General features: G+C 30.1%; 1 protein-coding gene across 1 annotated transcript in view; it reads right to left on the reverse strand.

The window, feature by feature from the left end:
• Positions 1 to 17395, reverse strand: part of LOC118189615 (ATP-binding cassette sub-family F member 1) — a 49217-nt gene that overhangs the window by 26270 nt on the left and 5552 nt on the right. Inside the window, exons 3-4 of the mRNA XM_035360264.2 lie at positions 14087 to 14145; positions 6465 to 6587 (exon numbers count right to left, since the gene is read on the reverse strand). Coding sequence (XP_035216155.1) covers positions 6465 to 6587; positions 14087 to 14145 — 182 coding nt within the window. The remainder of the gene's footprint in view (positions 1 to 6464; positions 6588 to 14086; positions 14146 to 17395) is intronic.

A 17395-nucleotide genomic window follows, 5' to 3' on the forward strand; every position in this document is an offset into this window, starting at 1 on the left:
TTTTATTTTTTTTAATTAAAGAATAACATTTACATTGCAAGTTAATGCACATAACAGCTTAATTATGACAAGATTCTGATTTGCAAAACAGCATGCTAGTATGAAATTTAAATTCTGGTAAACTTGGCCTTTAAAAATTTTAATTAAGATAAAATTCCCTTTAAATTTCATAGCACCGGCTTTCTTTTCTCCAAAGAAAAGGGAAAACATGCCTGTCTACTTTGAATTATATAGTTTTTCTATAAAATGGCAGTTCATTAGGCTTAGCTCACCACTTAAATTTTTAAATTGCTAATAATTCTACAACTATTGCATACAGATTACCTTAAGGAACAAAAACCTTACCCAGAACATAAAAACCACATAATTCAATCATTTTTAAAGTAAAAATGCAAAATTTATCAACATATCAGAATAAAAAAACCGGGTGCACCGAGCCAGGTAACAGAGTGGGAATATATATATGCATTTGGCTGACTGATTGCAACAAAAAAAGGAGGTACACAACTACATGTTATAGCAATCCCGTATACAAAATTTCAACATTCTACTACTACTCCTCCTTGAGATATACAAGATACATGGGGGGTGAAAACTCTTCTGAATCAATTTTAAAATCCTTTTTGTCAAAAATAGTCCTTTATTTATACAGATGTCGTAAAAAAAAACATCATTCAGATGGTTTTGAGAATGGTTGAAATACAATAACCGAAATTTTTCACATTCTTTACTTCATACAAGGAAGTAAAAAGGAAGACAGAAAAATCAGAAATCATCTATATATGGCAGTAATTAAAATTCTCCATCAATATACAGATCAATTTAAATACAAAAGAAATAACTTAAAGCAATAATATTCAATGCTAACAACATTTACAACATGCAAATACAAACTACATTTCTCATTTTACTAATAATGGGGAGTACCGATTTGTCTCTCTAATCTTAACTTTCATTTTATTAAGTTCAAAGACCAATTGCAGCTAAAGATGGTGGTTCGGTAAAACCATCGAAACTAGTCCTGTGAAAATTTTGTAAATATAACGCTGATTTTTGTTGTTTGACTTCTGAATTAGTATTTATTTGGTGTGTTATTGTGTCTTAATTCAAAGACCAATTTAATATTCAAATAAAGAAAGAAATGAAAACAGCTGCAACAAGAATCGGCATGATATATGGGAGCTTTGCACTATGTGTTTGGAAGATTTTAACCTTACTTCCTTCTTTGGTTGCAAAAAAAAAAGGGGGGGAGGATTTATAATAAGACCATGTATAAAGCAAAATCATATCATATTTGAGAAGGTTTTTCTGCAAAGCAGGCAGCCCTATGATTTTAAAAAAAAAAAAAAAAAAAAAACTATTGGTTTTTTAAAATTTATTTTATGTTGTTACTGTTATGCGAAAATTTAAGTGAAGAGAAAATTAAAATGAATTAATTCAAGAAACCAATTGCCTAAAAGTTAAGAGTTAAAGATCACTACTCTAATCATTAACCAAAATAGAAATATTTTTACAGCTGGAATGCCTCCAGAAAATCCAGTTTGGCAATTTAAATTTTTTTAAACATTTTTAACACAGAAAAAAAATTAGAAAACTTTTTTTAAAACTAGCAATGCTGTGCAATGAATGATTACAAATTTCACCTTTTCCAAATTTAGATTACATCCTTTCTAATGCAAAATTTGAAGATGCTGTAATTTGACCAATGCACACTAAATTACACCGACAAAAAAATTTCCAAAAGATTACACTTTAAATAGGGTCTTTAAGGATCAAACTGAGATTTCATTATAGGTGAAAATATGACATAAAAATTAAACTCATGTTAAATACATATAATCTTTTAACTTACCAAAGGAAATGCTAGAATAATAATAAAATTATTCTGATTGCTAGATTGCTAGGAATGCTTTCTTTCTTGTCAAATTAAAAACCTATACATGTTTTATGAATGAAACTAGATGAGAAATTTCTGTCAATCAGAACAATTCTAGTAAATGAGCTGCGGGTAAAAAAACACTTGCTTACAAGAATGACAGAATTTGGTACTGGACTTAATTCAGGTGGTTTTTGTAACACAAAGCAATATTTAAACCTGATCTACTGTGTAACTGCTACAGACTGGAAAAAAATTAAATATTTCTAATCAAAATGAATGGTCTAGCTGTTATTATTTAACCCTTTCCGGCACACTACATTTTAAAGTCGGAGTTTTGAAAAAAAAAAAAAAAAAAGTAGGCAGTCTAATTAGGCCTAGAGGAGTACACAAGTAAAATTGTGAAGATAGCATTTATCGTTTTAATTCTGTGTGTGTGCCTAAAGTGGCACACTGATTGAATAGAGCTTCGGAAAGAGTGCTGAAACGAGCATTGTTGTCAATGAACTGACCAATGAGATGCGGAGAAACAAAGAATACAGACTCTCAGTTGTCCTAGATTATCGGTGAGCCCGGTCTGGGCACCCTTAGAGTTCGCCGTTTGATTTTACGCAAGATTTCAAGGTAAGAATTTAAAACTAATATAGAGTAAGGAGATTAGCATACAGTCAAAAAATAGCATAGAAATTTCTTTTCAAACAATTCCTTTTATACCCTAAAAAAAATCTGGAGGATTTCTTTGAAAAATGAGTGTCTTAAAAAACTAAACATGGCTGGACTGGTTTGTGTTGAGCTACTATAAATAAAGAAGGTTCAGAGTAACCTATAAATCCTTTTTCATTAAACTGTGCGTACAGAAGGAAATTTTTAGTTGTGTCCAGACCGCACACACTGTGCCGCAAAGGGTTAAAATCAAACTGGAATTCTGATAATAGCAAAAGAAAGAGAATAATTCTTTTACAACCAATGAAATTTATTTCTTACTATACATCAAGCAGATAAATCACTAAATGTCCATAAAATTCGATACACAGAGATTCAATTTATTCATTGGTAATTTTACTATATCTGAGTGAGTTAACATTTAAGCAGGTTTACTGTAAATACACTTTTATAATGATTTTTTTATACAGATTTTACATGAGAAATAGGTTTTTTAGTAAAAATATATAGTCAAATCTTGATATAAGAAAGAAGGAATTCAGAATTCATTTCTTGTAATAAAAATGGCTCAAGAATAAAAATGGGGAAATTTAAATCATAAAAATATAGCTTATGAGGGGGATATAGTTAAACGACAGCAGCTTCAGAAAGCAGTATTTTTAGCTTAATTGATAGATCTTTATACTGTACTCTTATCATATGCACATCCAAAATTCTGTTACATAATTCTCCCCTTAAGAATTACAGTACATAACAAACTGTCAATCACTGAATGAAATACAATAATATCAATATTTCTTATTACTGTAGGATCAAAAAGTGCAATTATGCAGATTATTATAAAAGACTATTTGAGAAAAACTGAAAATAATGTCCAAGCATGAAATTACTGTAAACTAGTTTTCCTGAAGTCTTATTACCTGATCATGTAGAGGAAATCCAGAATTTTGGAATTTACTTTTTTTTGTATTGAGAAAATCAGAAGGGTTGATAACCTTTCTACCCTGGATTCTTAGGTGAAAAAGAAAAATACCTACATCCCTTTTATAGCTCGAAATTATCAGAATATATATAGTTTAATAGACAAATTTGAAATTTTTCATGCCAAAATTCTGATTTTTCTTATTTTCTTATAAAAATAAAATCATAGTGCATTAACATTTTTTTTTCTAATCAATTTTGTTTTCCTTATAATGAGAAATTTCAACATTAGTGTATTAATCGGTAAATGATGATAATACCAGTAACCTGCTGCCGTCATTTGACAGTGAAATATATCTTATATCTTCAACTTTTTTCATTTTTGACTGGTATTGTTTCGCAAACATATTCAAAATCACATCAGATTTTTTTTAGGGGAGTGCATTTTGTCTTTGCCTCCATATGAACCTTGTTAATTAAGATGAATAACATTAAAAAAATTTTTTTGATGTGAACTTTGTACGGAATATTAAATTATATGCATATTTTGCTGCATTTCATTTAAACTTATTTCCACAAATTTCATTGCAGATTCATTGCAGATTTCTCATTCAATTAACTCAGTTCTCACTTCGCAGTAAGGAAATAATGCGTAAAACCTCAAAATAGCTTCATTAATAATTCAAAAAAAAAAGAAGAAGAAAACAGCAAATACAGTTAAAACAGTTTTTAAAAAAATCTTTACAATTAAAAATTAGAGTTTCTAGGGATGAACAAACAATTTGGCCAGCAGGCAACAAAGCAGCTTTTTCGGCACACAAAACTGAAAGTTTATTTTTGGTCCCACTTGGAAAAAAAAAACATTGAGGATGCAGAAGCTGACTTAACCCTCTGAACGCCATGATGGCTTTATCCGGTCATGAGATATTTTGTCACTTGTTATATATTAGCTTATAATTTAATATACTTTGCTTTCTTACTTTCATTAATAATATATATAATGCCACCTTGATGAATGCAAATTCATGACAATATTAACTAAAATAGATAAATATACATATTTAGTCAATAAAAGTTCTTTAAATGCAGGTCTTCATGACAGATCCAAAAACCGCAGGCTGCTCAGAGGGTTAATTCACTAGTCTGCTAAGTTCCAAACATAAACAAATATGGTTGCTACAGTAAACAAAAATTAGGCTTAGCCGAACTTAAAAAACTTTTAAATTGTTAATAATTCTACAAATATAGCATGCAGATTAACTAAAGGCATAAAAACCTTAACTGAAAGATAAGAATAACATAATTCAATGATTTTTTCAAAGCAAAAAATGCACAATTTACCAACATATAAAAAAAACTGAGTTCACCAAGCCGAGTGCAAGAATGGGTGCGTATATATATATATATATGTGTGTGTGTGTGTGTGTGTGTGTGCGTAAAATATAAAATATCTAATATGTAAAATATAAAATCTAGCTTTCATATAATAAATAATTAGCCCTTTAACTTTTGTTTCATTCTAAAAATAACAGCAATAAATTTTACTCCCTGCAGTTCTGATGCACACTTGCCGATGAAATCTGAACCCAAAATGCTGTACATTAAAGTGTCACATGATCTGAAATAATATATTTCGGTATAAAAAGGGTATCACAGCTCTCTCTTCTTCTCTTTGTTCGTCTCTTCAGCTGCTTTCTGCTGTGTCGCTAGCTACGCAAAGTTTACTTTCCTAAATTTGTCCATTTTTAAGATGTAAGCTGAACAAAATAAAGAGATCATAGCACACCTACAGTGATAGTGTGCATTATCATGCAGGAATAAAACTATTTGTGGAATTTAGACCATGTCTGTAAGTTTTTTTGTTTTTTTTCCTACTATTTTATGCCTCCATCGTTCTAACTACGCAGCAAGGTCTTCAAGTTATGATGCAGTCCTCTCCAATGCCAATCTGTTGCAACTCTCACCAATTTATTTTATTTCAATAGTAATGCAGTTTTATCACACACACACACATATATATATGTAAGATAAAAAATATAAAAGCAAACTTCTAAATTTAATTCACTATAACCTCTTTTATTTTCTATTTCATTTGGGAACTTCATCTATCTGTCCTAAATATAGCGCTTAAATCGAAACTGTGTCATTCAAATTAACCATACGATCTTACATAGCCCTTAATGCAGATGCCTCTTGACCAATCACCAAATTGCAAACCAAAACTTTTCTCTTTGCGTGCTTCCATCTTTCATAATTACGCACTTCAGCTTTTGCTCTTTACTCTACTAAGATGTAATTTCGCTGGCTTGCTATCTCAACAATATCAAAAATGTAAATCTTCTGTGGAAAGGCACGACTAGAGTGCCAAGTGATAGTGGCCACAAATTATCATTTGCAAATAAAAATGGAATTAAAATTGCCTCAACTGCCAAGTTCTTTAGATATTACCAAGTTAACATTATTAGCATACTAAGCAATCAAAATTCTTCTTCAATATGGATCTTAGCATGCATCAACAGTGTTTCAGTTCCGGCATTTCCTTGTGCTTTTATTATTTCATATGTATATATGTTATAGCAGTTCTATACACAAAATTTCAACATTCTGAGGTTACTCGTTTTTGAGTTATGGAAGTGTTTCAGTTCTGGCATTTCCTTGTGCTTTTATTATTTCATATGTATATATGTTATAGCAGTTCTATACACAAAATTTCAACATTCTGAGGTTACTCGTTTTTGAGTTATGGAAGATACGTACATATGTAAAAAACTCTCTTTTGAATCCATTTTAAATCAATTTTATAATCCATTTGGTAAAAAAAGTCCTTTATTCTGTTCTTACGTGCCGATGTCATGCAAAATTTGATAGCTTTCAAAATGGATATTTTCATTGAAATATGATACCTGGAATTTTTTGTGATTGCAATACTTCCTTTACTTTGTACAAGAAAATAAAAAACAATAGTAAGCACATGCTTTAAATTTATGTTAAATGCTTTTCTTACCTTAATGTCTACTGCATTTTCTAATTGTATCTGTTGTGCAGCTGACTTTTCTGCCTGAGATACTGTAAACTGGTCATCATGTGTTTTTCCAGCCAGAGTTTCAATCTGTTTTTGATAATCCATCTACCAATGAAAATTAATGATACATGATGAATCTTTAATTCCCAATATAAATCATTATCTTGACACTGTTTTTAATTAATATTACCACATTTCAATCTTTCATGTGATAAACTTGCACAAAATATACAATTTAAAAGTAATACATATTCAAGATTCATGTGAATTTCATACATATACTAACATTTAACATTTACATGCTCATTTATAAGCAATTCAAATTTTAATATTTACAGTGTAGTAAGGGAGGAAACAGCTGCAAAAATTTGTGGTCATAAAAAATAATTTTTTTTTTTTTTTTTTTAACAATCACATTTGGTCTAAATTAAACAAAACATTTGACAAATTCCAAGCACAGAAAGAATTTTTTCTTAAGCACTTATCAACTGTTCACTTAAAATTATGTATTATTCACAACTTGATTTTGCTTTAGTGAATGAAATGGGACTCTTGATTTCTAATTCTAGATTTTTCTTTTATTTTTAATGATACAAAATACATCACTATTACACATTCTCATTTTTTAGATCAACCACAATAATATATTTAATGAAGCTTAATATTTTAAATTTCTACACATAGAGGGAAATATGAAACATCTTTACTCTAACAAATGATGATAGCTGTAAAACCTGTTACTCAGTGTACTTCAGCTTTAAATGCAACATGAAAACACGAATGAAAAATAAAGAGTATGTCATATAAATTGGTCAAAATAAAACATACTGCATTTCGTAATAATGTTACTTATCAACAATTAGGTCTGCATAAGAATTTTGAAGTTTGGTATTTAAAAAGTGAATATATTTATCAAGTATTAACATGTCATTTCATTAAAAGTGTGCAAAAATTTCTTGTTATCATTCTAATTACAATGGCGGTAGTTTGTTGGTGAAATATATGTTTGGCATATAATAATATGCTGTAAGGAATTTTCTCCTTCTTGTTATGTACACTTTGAAAGCCACATTTGGCTAGCAGCATGTCCTTCATGCTATGCTGTAATTGAAAATCACATCTGGCTAGCAGCACATCCTTAGTGGTGTAAGAGAGAACCCTGTCTCGTTAGCAATTAGGAGATCTAGAGTTTGAATTTCGATGAGGGCATATTTCTTGCTCAGAAATAAACCTAATGATTTTACAGAACGTGGTAGAGAATAATTTATCACTACTTGGAATAAGTGCTTGGGTCCCTTCTTCTTCAATTGCCCCATGAATGAAAGAGAATGTAAGGAATTTTTTTCTTTCTTATTGCACACTCTTTGTAGTGTATAAGGAAACATGTCTGGTTATTAAATAGGAGGTCAAAAGTTTGAATCCTAGTAAGAGCCTTGCTATACAATTTTTCATGTTTTCAGCTCAGTAAACCTAATGACTTTATAACACTATCATTCAATTAAAATATCTTCGAGCATCAAAATTCAGAATAAATAAACACAGTTGATCTCAATATCTTAACTACTGTATATTCCAGTATATAACATGCACTTATTTAAAACTTCATTTTTTACTTGTTATGTATATTTATTGCAAAACATGTTCTCCTTCCTTTATGAAGAAGATTCATTTGAAGATATTTTTCAGGCTTTCGAACAATGGTATACTGAACTGACAAGTGTTTAGGGGGAAAATATGCATGTATGGGAAATGCTTGAGAGAGTAAAAAATTCTGCAAAGAGGGTAAGTGATATTTATTGCAGGTGTGAACCATAGAATTACAAGAATGTTATTCTATGATTTCAAGAAAAGAGGGACATAATTTGTGGTAAAAATGCACTTCCAAACCGAATGATTTCATGGAATTAGAAGTCAGATGTTTTTTCATTCTGTAGTCATTTGAAGCCATGATTTTGAAGTGAACATTGAAGGCTTTAGTTTCAAATGAAAAGTCATTCGATTTTGAAAAAAAAAAAATAAATAAATAAATAAAATAAAGAAAAAGAAAAGAAAATCATGCTGCAGCAAGATGGTTGGCATTGGTGAAAACTCCATATGTGAGTGAAAGAACAATTAAACCATGAAAATTAATATGTCATCTATGGCATATTAATAGTTGTGCTTTCCTTAAAGGAGTAATGGAATGACCTACTCTACAAGAAAGTGCTGCGAACTGTTCTTAAAAAATCGCTAGAATGGATTAACTGCAACAAGAAACAACATACGTTTATTTGTCTTAAAGTGAGTGAAAAAGAATGCAAATGAAAGTGAAATTTTTAAAGAAACTTTGAGTTGGTGTACTTGATTTATGGCATGGAATAATTTAGCTCTAAGAGAAAAAACACAAGTTTCATAGAGGCTTTTAATTTGGATAATAAATTGGTAAGTATGTTATTGACCTATAATGTTAACAAATTATTTAATGTCACATGTTAGAAGTATGGAAGAAACTCCAGTAACATTTGATATGATAGGAAATAAAACAATTGCTGTGAAAGGAACTAAAACCATTCAAGTAAAAACAGGCCACGAAAAATCTAACTTGACCATAATGCATTCCTGCTTATCAGATAGTGTAAAATTAAAACCCATGGTTATTTTTAAAAGGAGGATGACACCAAAATGTAATTTCCCAAATGGTATTTTCATTCATATTCTCGAGAAAAGATGGATGGATGAAAAGAGTGTGAAACTGTGGATAAGAAATGTTTAGCAAAAGTGCTCTGTTGCCTTAAAGAATCCAAAAAGTCTTTTAGTTTGGGACATGTTCAGATTCCATCTAATAGATAATATGAAGAAATTGTTGAAAGAGTATAATACAGATATGACTGTTATTCCAGATAGATTAATGCCATTAGTTCAGCATTTAGATGAGTGTATCAGTACAGCATATAAAAAAGTTTAAAACAGTAATATATATAGATGGTAGAAGGTGAAAAATTATTTACAAAAAGATGCCAAATGGATCATGAAAAATAGAAATCAATCTAGAAATAGCATGTAATTGGATAACAAATGCATGGAACAAAATTAGACCCAAAATAAATCAGAAGTTGTTTAAAAAAAGCAGTATATCTAACAATCTAGATGGAACGAAAGATAATGATTCATTTATGGATAAGAATGAGATGGTGAAGAAGAAACAAAATTTAAATTATGTCTGAAGATAAAAGGGATGATGAATATGACAAAATTTTTCATGTTATTTGATAATGAAATTTTTTAAGCTCATAAGGTATGTCATTTCTTTTAAATAAGCAGCATTCATGCACACGCAGAAATCTAATTTTTGTAAGAGCATCTCTTATATATTTTAAAATACATCATTTTTATATCCATTGTATAACATGAACCCATTAATTTTGATCTTTTATTTATATTAAAAGTGCACATTATACGCCAGAATATACCATATGTGCTTATCAGTGTTGTTCTGAGAAGCAAAAGTTAAGTATTACTCTGTCTTAGATTATAAACATGCATCTCTATTTTCATCTACTCGAAAAAAGCTGTAAATTATATATTTGAAATAATTTAGCTATGAAAATTGCACCAGCTTGCTCCTTCATAAAAGCAAAAGTTATGTATAACTCTATCTTGGTCAATAAATAAGCATTATTTTTTCTATCTACTTGAAAAAAAGCTGTAGATCATATTTCTCAAATAATTTAATTATTTAAATTGCATCAGCAACTTTATCCTTCCTAATTACAGAATATAATTTCATTAAAACTGTACTGGGCAATAAATTTATTGTGGAAAAAAATTAATGACCATACACATTCTGGTCTTGCTATGCATGAAAGATGGCAGGTAAAGACAGAAATAGCACTTGCATACTTTATATCATACATGGAAGCTCAGCATTAATACAAATATTTATAATTTATTACAATTATAATACATACTACAGTCAAAAGTCGTTAATTCGGACACCCATAATCCGGACCTCAAAGCTAAAAACTTTCTGCGCATGCGCCGCATTGACACACGTGCATAGGAGTTTACGCGTGCGCGTAAGACCTTTACGACTACACATATGCGTGTGCGCAAGTGCAGAATACATTTTTGCGTGCACGTTTAAACGTATAATGGACGGTTTAAGCTAAAATTATCTAATTATCTATTTCAGTTAATGTTGATGATTGCGTTGTTCCTTAATCTTCGAATTGGATGCGGCTTATTATTTTTTGCAGACTGTAAGAGCAATTTTATAAAATTAAACTTGAACTTTCGATTATGTCAAAAGGAATTTCCGATGCTGGAGCTCCCAAAGGATCTACAAAACGAAAGTATGTTTCGATGTCCATCAAACAAAAAGTGGAATTGCTGCAAAAAATGGATAAAGACATGACGAATGTGACAGAGAGGTTAGTGAAAACGAAAAAATTTTGATTGACAAGTTAGTTGGTATTCTCGGCACAGCAATTAACGGGACTTGAACAGCGGAACTTTGTAACTGAACAAAAAATTATGTCTGTTTATAGAATTAAAGAGAAAGTATTATCACATAAAACGAAGCAACTTCATAAATTCATAAATTACAGTTTCATATTTTTAATTTTAGAATTTCTGCATGCCATCTTACCAGATTTAAACTGATGATCTATAATCCGGAATTGCCGAAGTCCCGACGAGTCTGGATTAACGACTTCTGACTGTATAATCATTCACAGATATAAGTACAGGAAATTGCTTTCTGATATGGCCAGTTTAAGCACAAAAGAGGGGGGGAAGGAAAATGTTTGAAATTTAAATTTTAAGATCACAACATAACATCTGTAAACTGTATTTTTTAAAACTGAAATACATTTACTATATATATCTAGTACATAATCTTCAAAAAGAAAAAAAAATTTTGTATATACTGAAAACAATAACATATACTTCCAGGTATTTAAAAAATAACGTTTTCTAGCATAATATTACTTGTGGCATAAACCCATATATAAAGTGGTTCTTGCTTAGCTGTTCAAATATTTAGCTGTCCTTGTTTAAATGTTACATTATTTTTTAAAAACATATGTAAGAAGTATGATAAAATGGCCAGGCTCCTTCCTAATGACCTTGTTCAGCAACGCCATGCAGGTTAAATTTATTAAGTCTCACAAGAGAACAAGAGAAAACGGCATCAAGAATCATATTTGTTTATATCTCATTCTCAATATTATCTATGGCATAAAATTTTAATACTCTTTTAGTTTGGCAAAAGTATGACAAACAACATTGACAAATTATACCATAAATTCACATCAGTCATAAATTCAAATTCCATCAGCCAAAATTAGAATTGGATTTAATTAAATTTAAGAACTGAATAATGAATTTTACAAGTGAGCAAGAAAATAACTTAAAATGGTTAATTTCTGAAGAATTCAATGATTTTGTAACTTGTAGGAGGATAAAAGAAATAACAATGAAGTTACAATGCTTATTGAAGATATTAAGGTAACAAGATTTAACCTAATTTTCATAAATTTGCAGGACTAGTTTTTAAAGTTTAAATATAGAATCTGTTTCTTCAGCTGGAGAATTAAAAATAATGAAGAAGAAGCCCGTGCTCAGAAAACAACAGACCAGAAAATTCAAGAAACTTCCAGTAAGGAAAGAAATTCCTTTCCTTCTTTAAAGGAACTGTTATAATTGCTTGTCTTTCATCGTTTTCCTTCTTGCTGCTAAAGAAGATTCTGTATTGAAACCTTCAAAAGTATACAAAGTGGTTTTGGCCTTAGTATTTCCAATAATCTTCATTTATTGTGCTATTTTAATCAGAAGAGGTTATTATTCTAATAGTGAAATGTCTTTGAGGACTAGATGAAAACTTTTTGGGTATTTTATATTTTACAGAACTCTTTAGATTATTGATAAGTTGTTATTTCATTTATGGTTTGTTGCAACTTTTCATGGTAGCTGGTGCTTTTGAGGCAAAAAATTCTTTTCTGTGTTATTGCTCCTGCCTATTAAAAACTTTTTTTTTTGTTTGTTTGTTTGTTCCTGAAGAAGAAATGATTTGTGTCTTATTGCTCTTGAAATCGAGACAGTTTTATTTAAAATATATGTCAAACATAGGTTGTTTGTTAGTCCAAAGGGACTTTGTCCCTGAGAGACTATTGTCTTCATTTTGCGATTTTGCATTAGTTCACTCTAAATGTCCGTTTCACTTTTCAAACTATAGCCATCAAATATTATATTTGAAGAAATTAAATAATGAAGAATCTGCATAAATGTATGTATGTTTCCCGCATTGTGATAAAGCAACGGTACCTAGAGCCATCAAATTTTGAATGATGTAATCCTATTGCGAATATAGACATCTGGAAGCCCAAATTTGAAATTTGTTGAATTATCAATTTCATATTTTGTAAAACTTTAACGAATTTTTGATTAACAAACTCAAGGATTTCAAAGTGAGCAATGGCAACATTGTAAAGAAAAAACATTTTTATTTCCAGAGCGTGAGACTGTGTATCGGAAATTCTAATGAAATGCTCAATTTAAAATTATTTTGCGATATTGCTCTTGAACTGAATTTTATGGTTTAAGTGCAAAGAACATTATATTTAATAAATAAAGGTAACACACAAAATTTTAAAAAAACTGCCCCTTTCAACATAATTTAAAATCGGAAACCTTTCAGATTTTCTTTTTTTTTCCCCTAATTTTAAATTTGGCCATACCATTATTAAACATTTTTAGTAGTTTGGACTCTTTGCCAAAATTTAAAGAATATTGCATCTACATTCTAAAAAATGTAATACTGTGTGTGGTCAGTTTCAAACTTCTGATCATCTTAATTCATCAACACGGTTTCTCTACACTACATTTACTGACTACAAATCAACTTCTGAGCAAAAAAAGAAAGAACCATTCTTTCAGCTAAACATCTTTACATCGTGAGGTTCTATTCTTCATATCACAAAATGGTTGAGACAGGTGTTATAGTTTGTAAACTTTTTTTAAGTTTTGTTAACACTTTCAGGAAGCTAGGCAACAATGATACTGCTTATCTGTTTCAATGCATTGGTATCTTGAATGGTAGTAATGGAGTAATAGTGACTTGCATAAAAATAAATTTCTATATTTGATTTCAATTATTCAGGAAATCCATGCTAAACGTGTAACAATATAACAGTTTTGTACTGAAAATATCAAATACAAATTCATAATGAGTATTCTGATACTAAATCTACACTCCCCTTGTTTAATAGTTGATTTAAGCATGCATACAGAACCAATTGTTTCATTTTAACTAAATATGCTTATGGCATCATTTTTGAAATTCACAAATTCAGTAAGAAGTAAAATTAATAACAGAATATTTCGATATCACTAATAATGACAGTGCTTATATCATTCACTCAAAATAAAAATATATTTTAGAATTACTTGATTTAATTTGACAAAAAATATGACATTCCTTTTCAGTTCAACTTATACTTGCAATTAGAATAAAAAATTGTTTAAAAAAATTAAATTAAAGCTGAAACACCAATCCTGCACTATTATCATATCATGAAACGTACATCATGCAAATTTAAAAAAAGGATAATCAATAATAAACTTACTTGTTTTTTCATTTTTTTCTTTTCTTTATGTGATAGTTTAACTTTAGGTTTTTCAGTTTCTGCGGAAACATTTAAGAAATTATTTTATGTGAATATATAGATAAATAGATAATCACATACATACACATATTTGAATGTAACACTCTGAAACTTTTATTTACTTCAAAAGTAAAATATTCATTTCGATTTATTCAGTATGGAATATGACAACATACAGGGAAAAAAATGGGCTTACACACCTTGACTTACTATAAATTAGGCTAATAAACCTTGTCTAAAAAAACTGTTGCCAGCCCACAAGCATTTAGATATATAAAAGTATTAAAATTATAAAATTAACAATTGGTTCTTTGTTTTTAAAGTTGGCTAGGTTTCTTTCAATGATTTCCTGTATGCATTGAATGGGACACAAATCAAGATATTATAGGCCATAGTAGCATGTCAAGTCTATAAAAGTATTCATAGTAGCATAACATCTGACTTCATGTTGTCATATTGAAAAGCAGCTCCTGAGGCATCTTGTAATAATGGCTGTGCAAATGCTTGCTATGCTACACCACATCATCATTTCCTGAACAGGGCTATTATAACATTCTTAAAAGAATGATAATGAAATGAATGAAGGTTTGCTGATGATATTGACCACATGATATCCAAGCAAAAATACTAGGCTGAAACCAGTTGAAAGGGCCCACCAGGAGCAGAGCGGTAAAGTCCCGAACACTAGTAGTTTGTTTGAATTTGTTGAGGTTTGAATCCCAAGAACGGGTTGGCTGCATGGGCATTTTCGTAGTTTTCCCCATGTGTAAAGTGTTAGTCTGACCAGTTCCCCTTAGAAAGTACTCCACAAAAGCACCCCTCCCTTTCACGTAATGCATTAGAGCGGAACATGTAAATAAAAATAATAAACCAGTTAATGGTGTTACGTATATCTAAAATCTTAAATTAAAATAACATTGTATTTCATATGATAGGAAAACATGACAAACATAAACTTTAGATTGAAGTTTGATTTTATCAGAAATCAGTCAATAAAAAACAAGATAAACAAGGATCCCTCTCCTTCAAGTTGTAAAATATATAGGACAAAGTCCAAAATTCAGACATGTCAAGACTTAGAAGATTCTGAAGTTTAGATCACCAGTTCAAATTTAGTAAGATGGCCTACAGAAAATATAAAATTAAAAATCTGAATAGATAATTACAAAATAATGAAGTATTTGTGATCTTATGAGAATCAAAATGCTCACAAAAAAGAAAAAAAAAGAAAAAGAAAAAGAGAGAGCTTTTCTTTTTTTGTGTGTGTGTGTGTGTTGCTTTATTAAACTATAAGGTATTCCTCCTACCTTCTTAACATGGTCTTGTGATGGAATGGCCAGCATGTTTGGCACATATTTGAGAGGTTCGGGTTTCGAGTCCTGTCGTGGACACTGCACATTTTTCACGTTTCCTACTTCCAAACAACCTAGTGTCTCTACAGTGGCACCCGATCTAAAAAAGGTAATGATGATTCTCCCCCACTAGGATATGCCGATTGAGTTCCCTAATCCCCATTTGCCCTTTAAAAGGGAGAGTATTGTAGAAACTGTATTGCACCAGATGGCGCTGTGTGCCTGAATTCCTTTGAGGACTTCAGAACTTTGATGACTGTGAGTGACGTAACAAGAAATTGCATTAAGTGCAAATTGCAAACTAAGTTTATACGTGCTTCTTTATTGTAAATGTATTTTATTGTGTCATCAATAAAAATTGGATAAAATGACAAAAGGCGAGAATCAATGCTGCGTCTGACAGGTAAGCGAAATTTCTTTATTATTTGATTTGAATATAGAGTTTTACAAGAATTTAGCGAACGCGACAAAGAATGTATTTACAAGTATATAAAGTATTTCCCCTGCCTTCTTAGCATGCCTTTGTGGTGTAATGGTCAGCAAGCTTGGCACGTATTCGAGAAGTACAGGGTTCAAGTCCCGATGAGGGCATTGCACATTTTTTCCATTTCTTACTTCAAAACAACCTAATAGCTCTACAAAACCTTTTTTTTCCCATGCAAACTGTAAGTATCTTTTTTTTTTTTTTTTTTTTGTACTAATACTTTTTCTTCAATTTTATATAACGTAATATTTATATAAACATAATTTTTTGTTTAGCTACAAAGTTCCAGTGATGAAGTTCCATAATTGCTGTATCAAAAATTCCCACTAAATTTTCAATATTTTTTTTTTTCATTTTCAGCAACCTCTCTGTCACTTTCTTCAGTATTGGTAGCGAAATTTTCTGGATTTAGAGCCATATTATAGATTATGCCATCTCTTAGTTAACTGATGACTGGGGAAATATCACTCTCCAATGGAAAACCACTACTATGATGACATTCCACTGCTTATCCAAGTCCTGAATAAGTGAATTCCCACATATACTTAAGGCTTATCTGAACAACAAATCAGTTATTCTTCATTCAAACAGTGCTAAATTTAAGCTTTTGATCTAGGAATATCATTTACAAAATCTATTTTCCTGAAAGAAAGTACTGTTATATTCCTCATCATCAACACACAACACTTCATAGGGTAACTGTCTGATGTCTGCAATCATCGCGAAGTATAATATCAATATAAAAGTTTACCATGCTATTAAAACTCAGTTACTAATATTTAAAAGAAAAAATTTGAATACTCTTCATTATGCAGCCAACACTCATTTCTGCCACCTGAACACTTAGAACAACAAAACAGTAGCTATTTTAAATAATAGCAGCACACTGAAAATTATGTAAAACAGCAATGAATTAATGTAATTAAAAAGCAAGAAACATCCTTATTGAAACACTAAAAATTACATAAAAGATATATCCACTATAACAAAACACTCAAAATTACACAAACAAATTAATTAAATGTAAAATGCAGCAAACATACATAATAAAACACTTAATTATTTTTACTCTGTCTTTTGTCTATAAGCACAAATCAGAGAATTGTAGAATTCTCAGTAGTGCTCTCCGTCAAACTGTTTCACCTTTAAATCGCAGAATTAAAAAAAAAAATTGGAAATTGGCACAAATCAACTTTATGGAATGCACAATCCTACACTATCTTCTACTAGGCAAAATGCTATATTTCTGACTATTGCAACACTTTCAAAACTTAAGTTATATGCTACTCTTGGAATCAGGCCTTCCCTCCCTTTCCAAAAAACATTCCTAAAAAATAAATAAATAAAAAATTGGTCTGGTTATCAGATTATTCCGTACAATGCACGATCTGAGTACAGACTTTATACTATACATATAAAAGGGATCCTTATCTT

Source organism: Stegodyphus dumicola, chromosome 9 (assembly GCF_044657685.1).
Source record: "Stegodyphus dumicola isolate Sdum_Otavi_A_Nest chromosome 9, ASM4465768v1".
Classification (NCBI taxonomy): Eukaryota; Metazoa; Arthropoda; class Arachnida; order Araneae; family Eresidae; genus Stegodyphus; species Stegodyphus dumicola.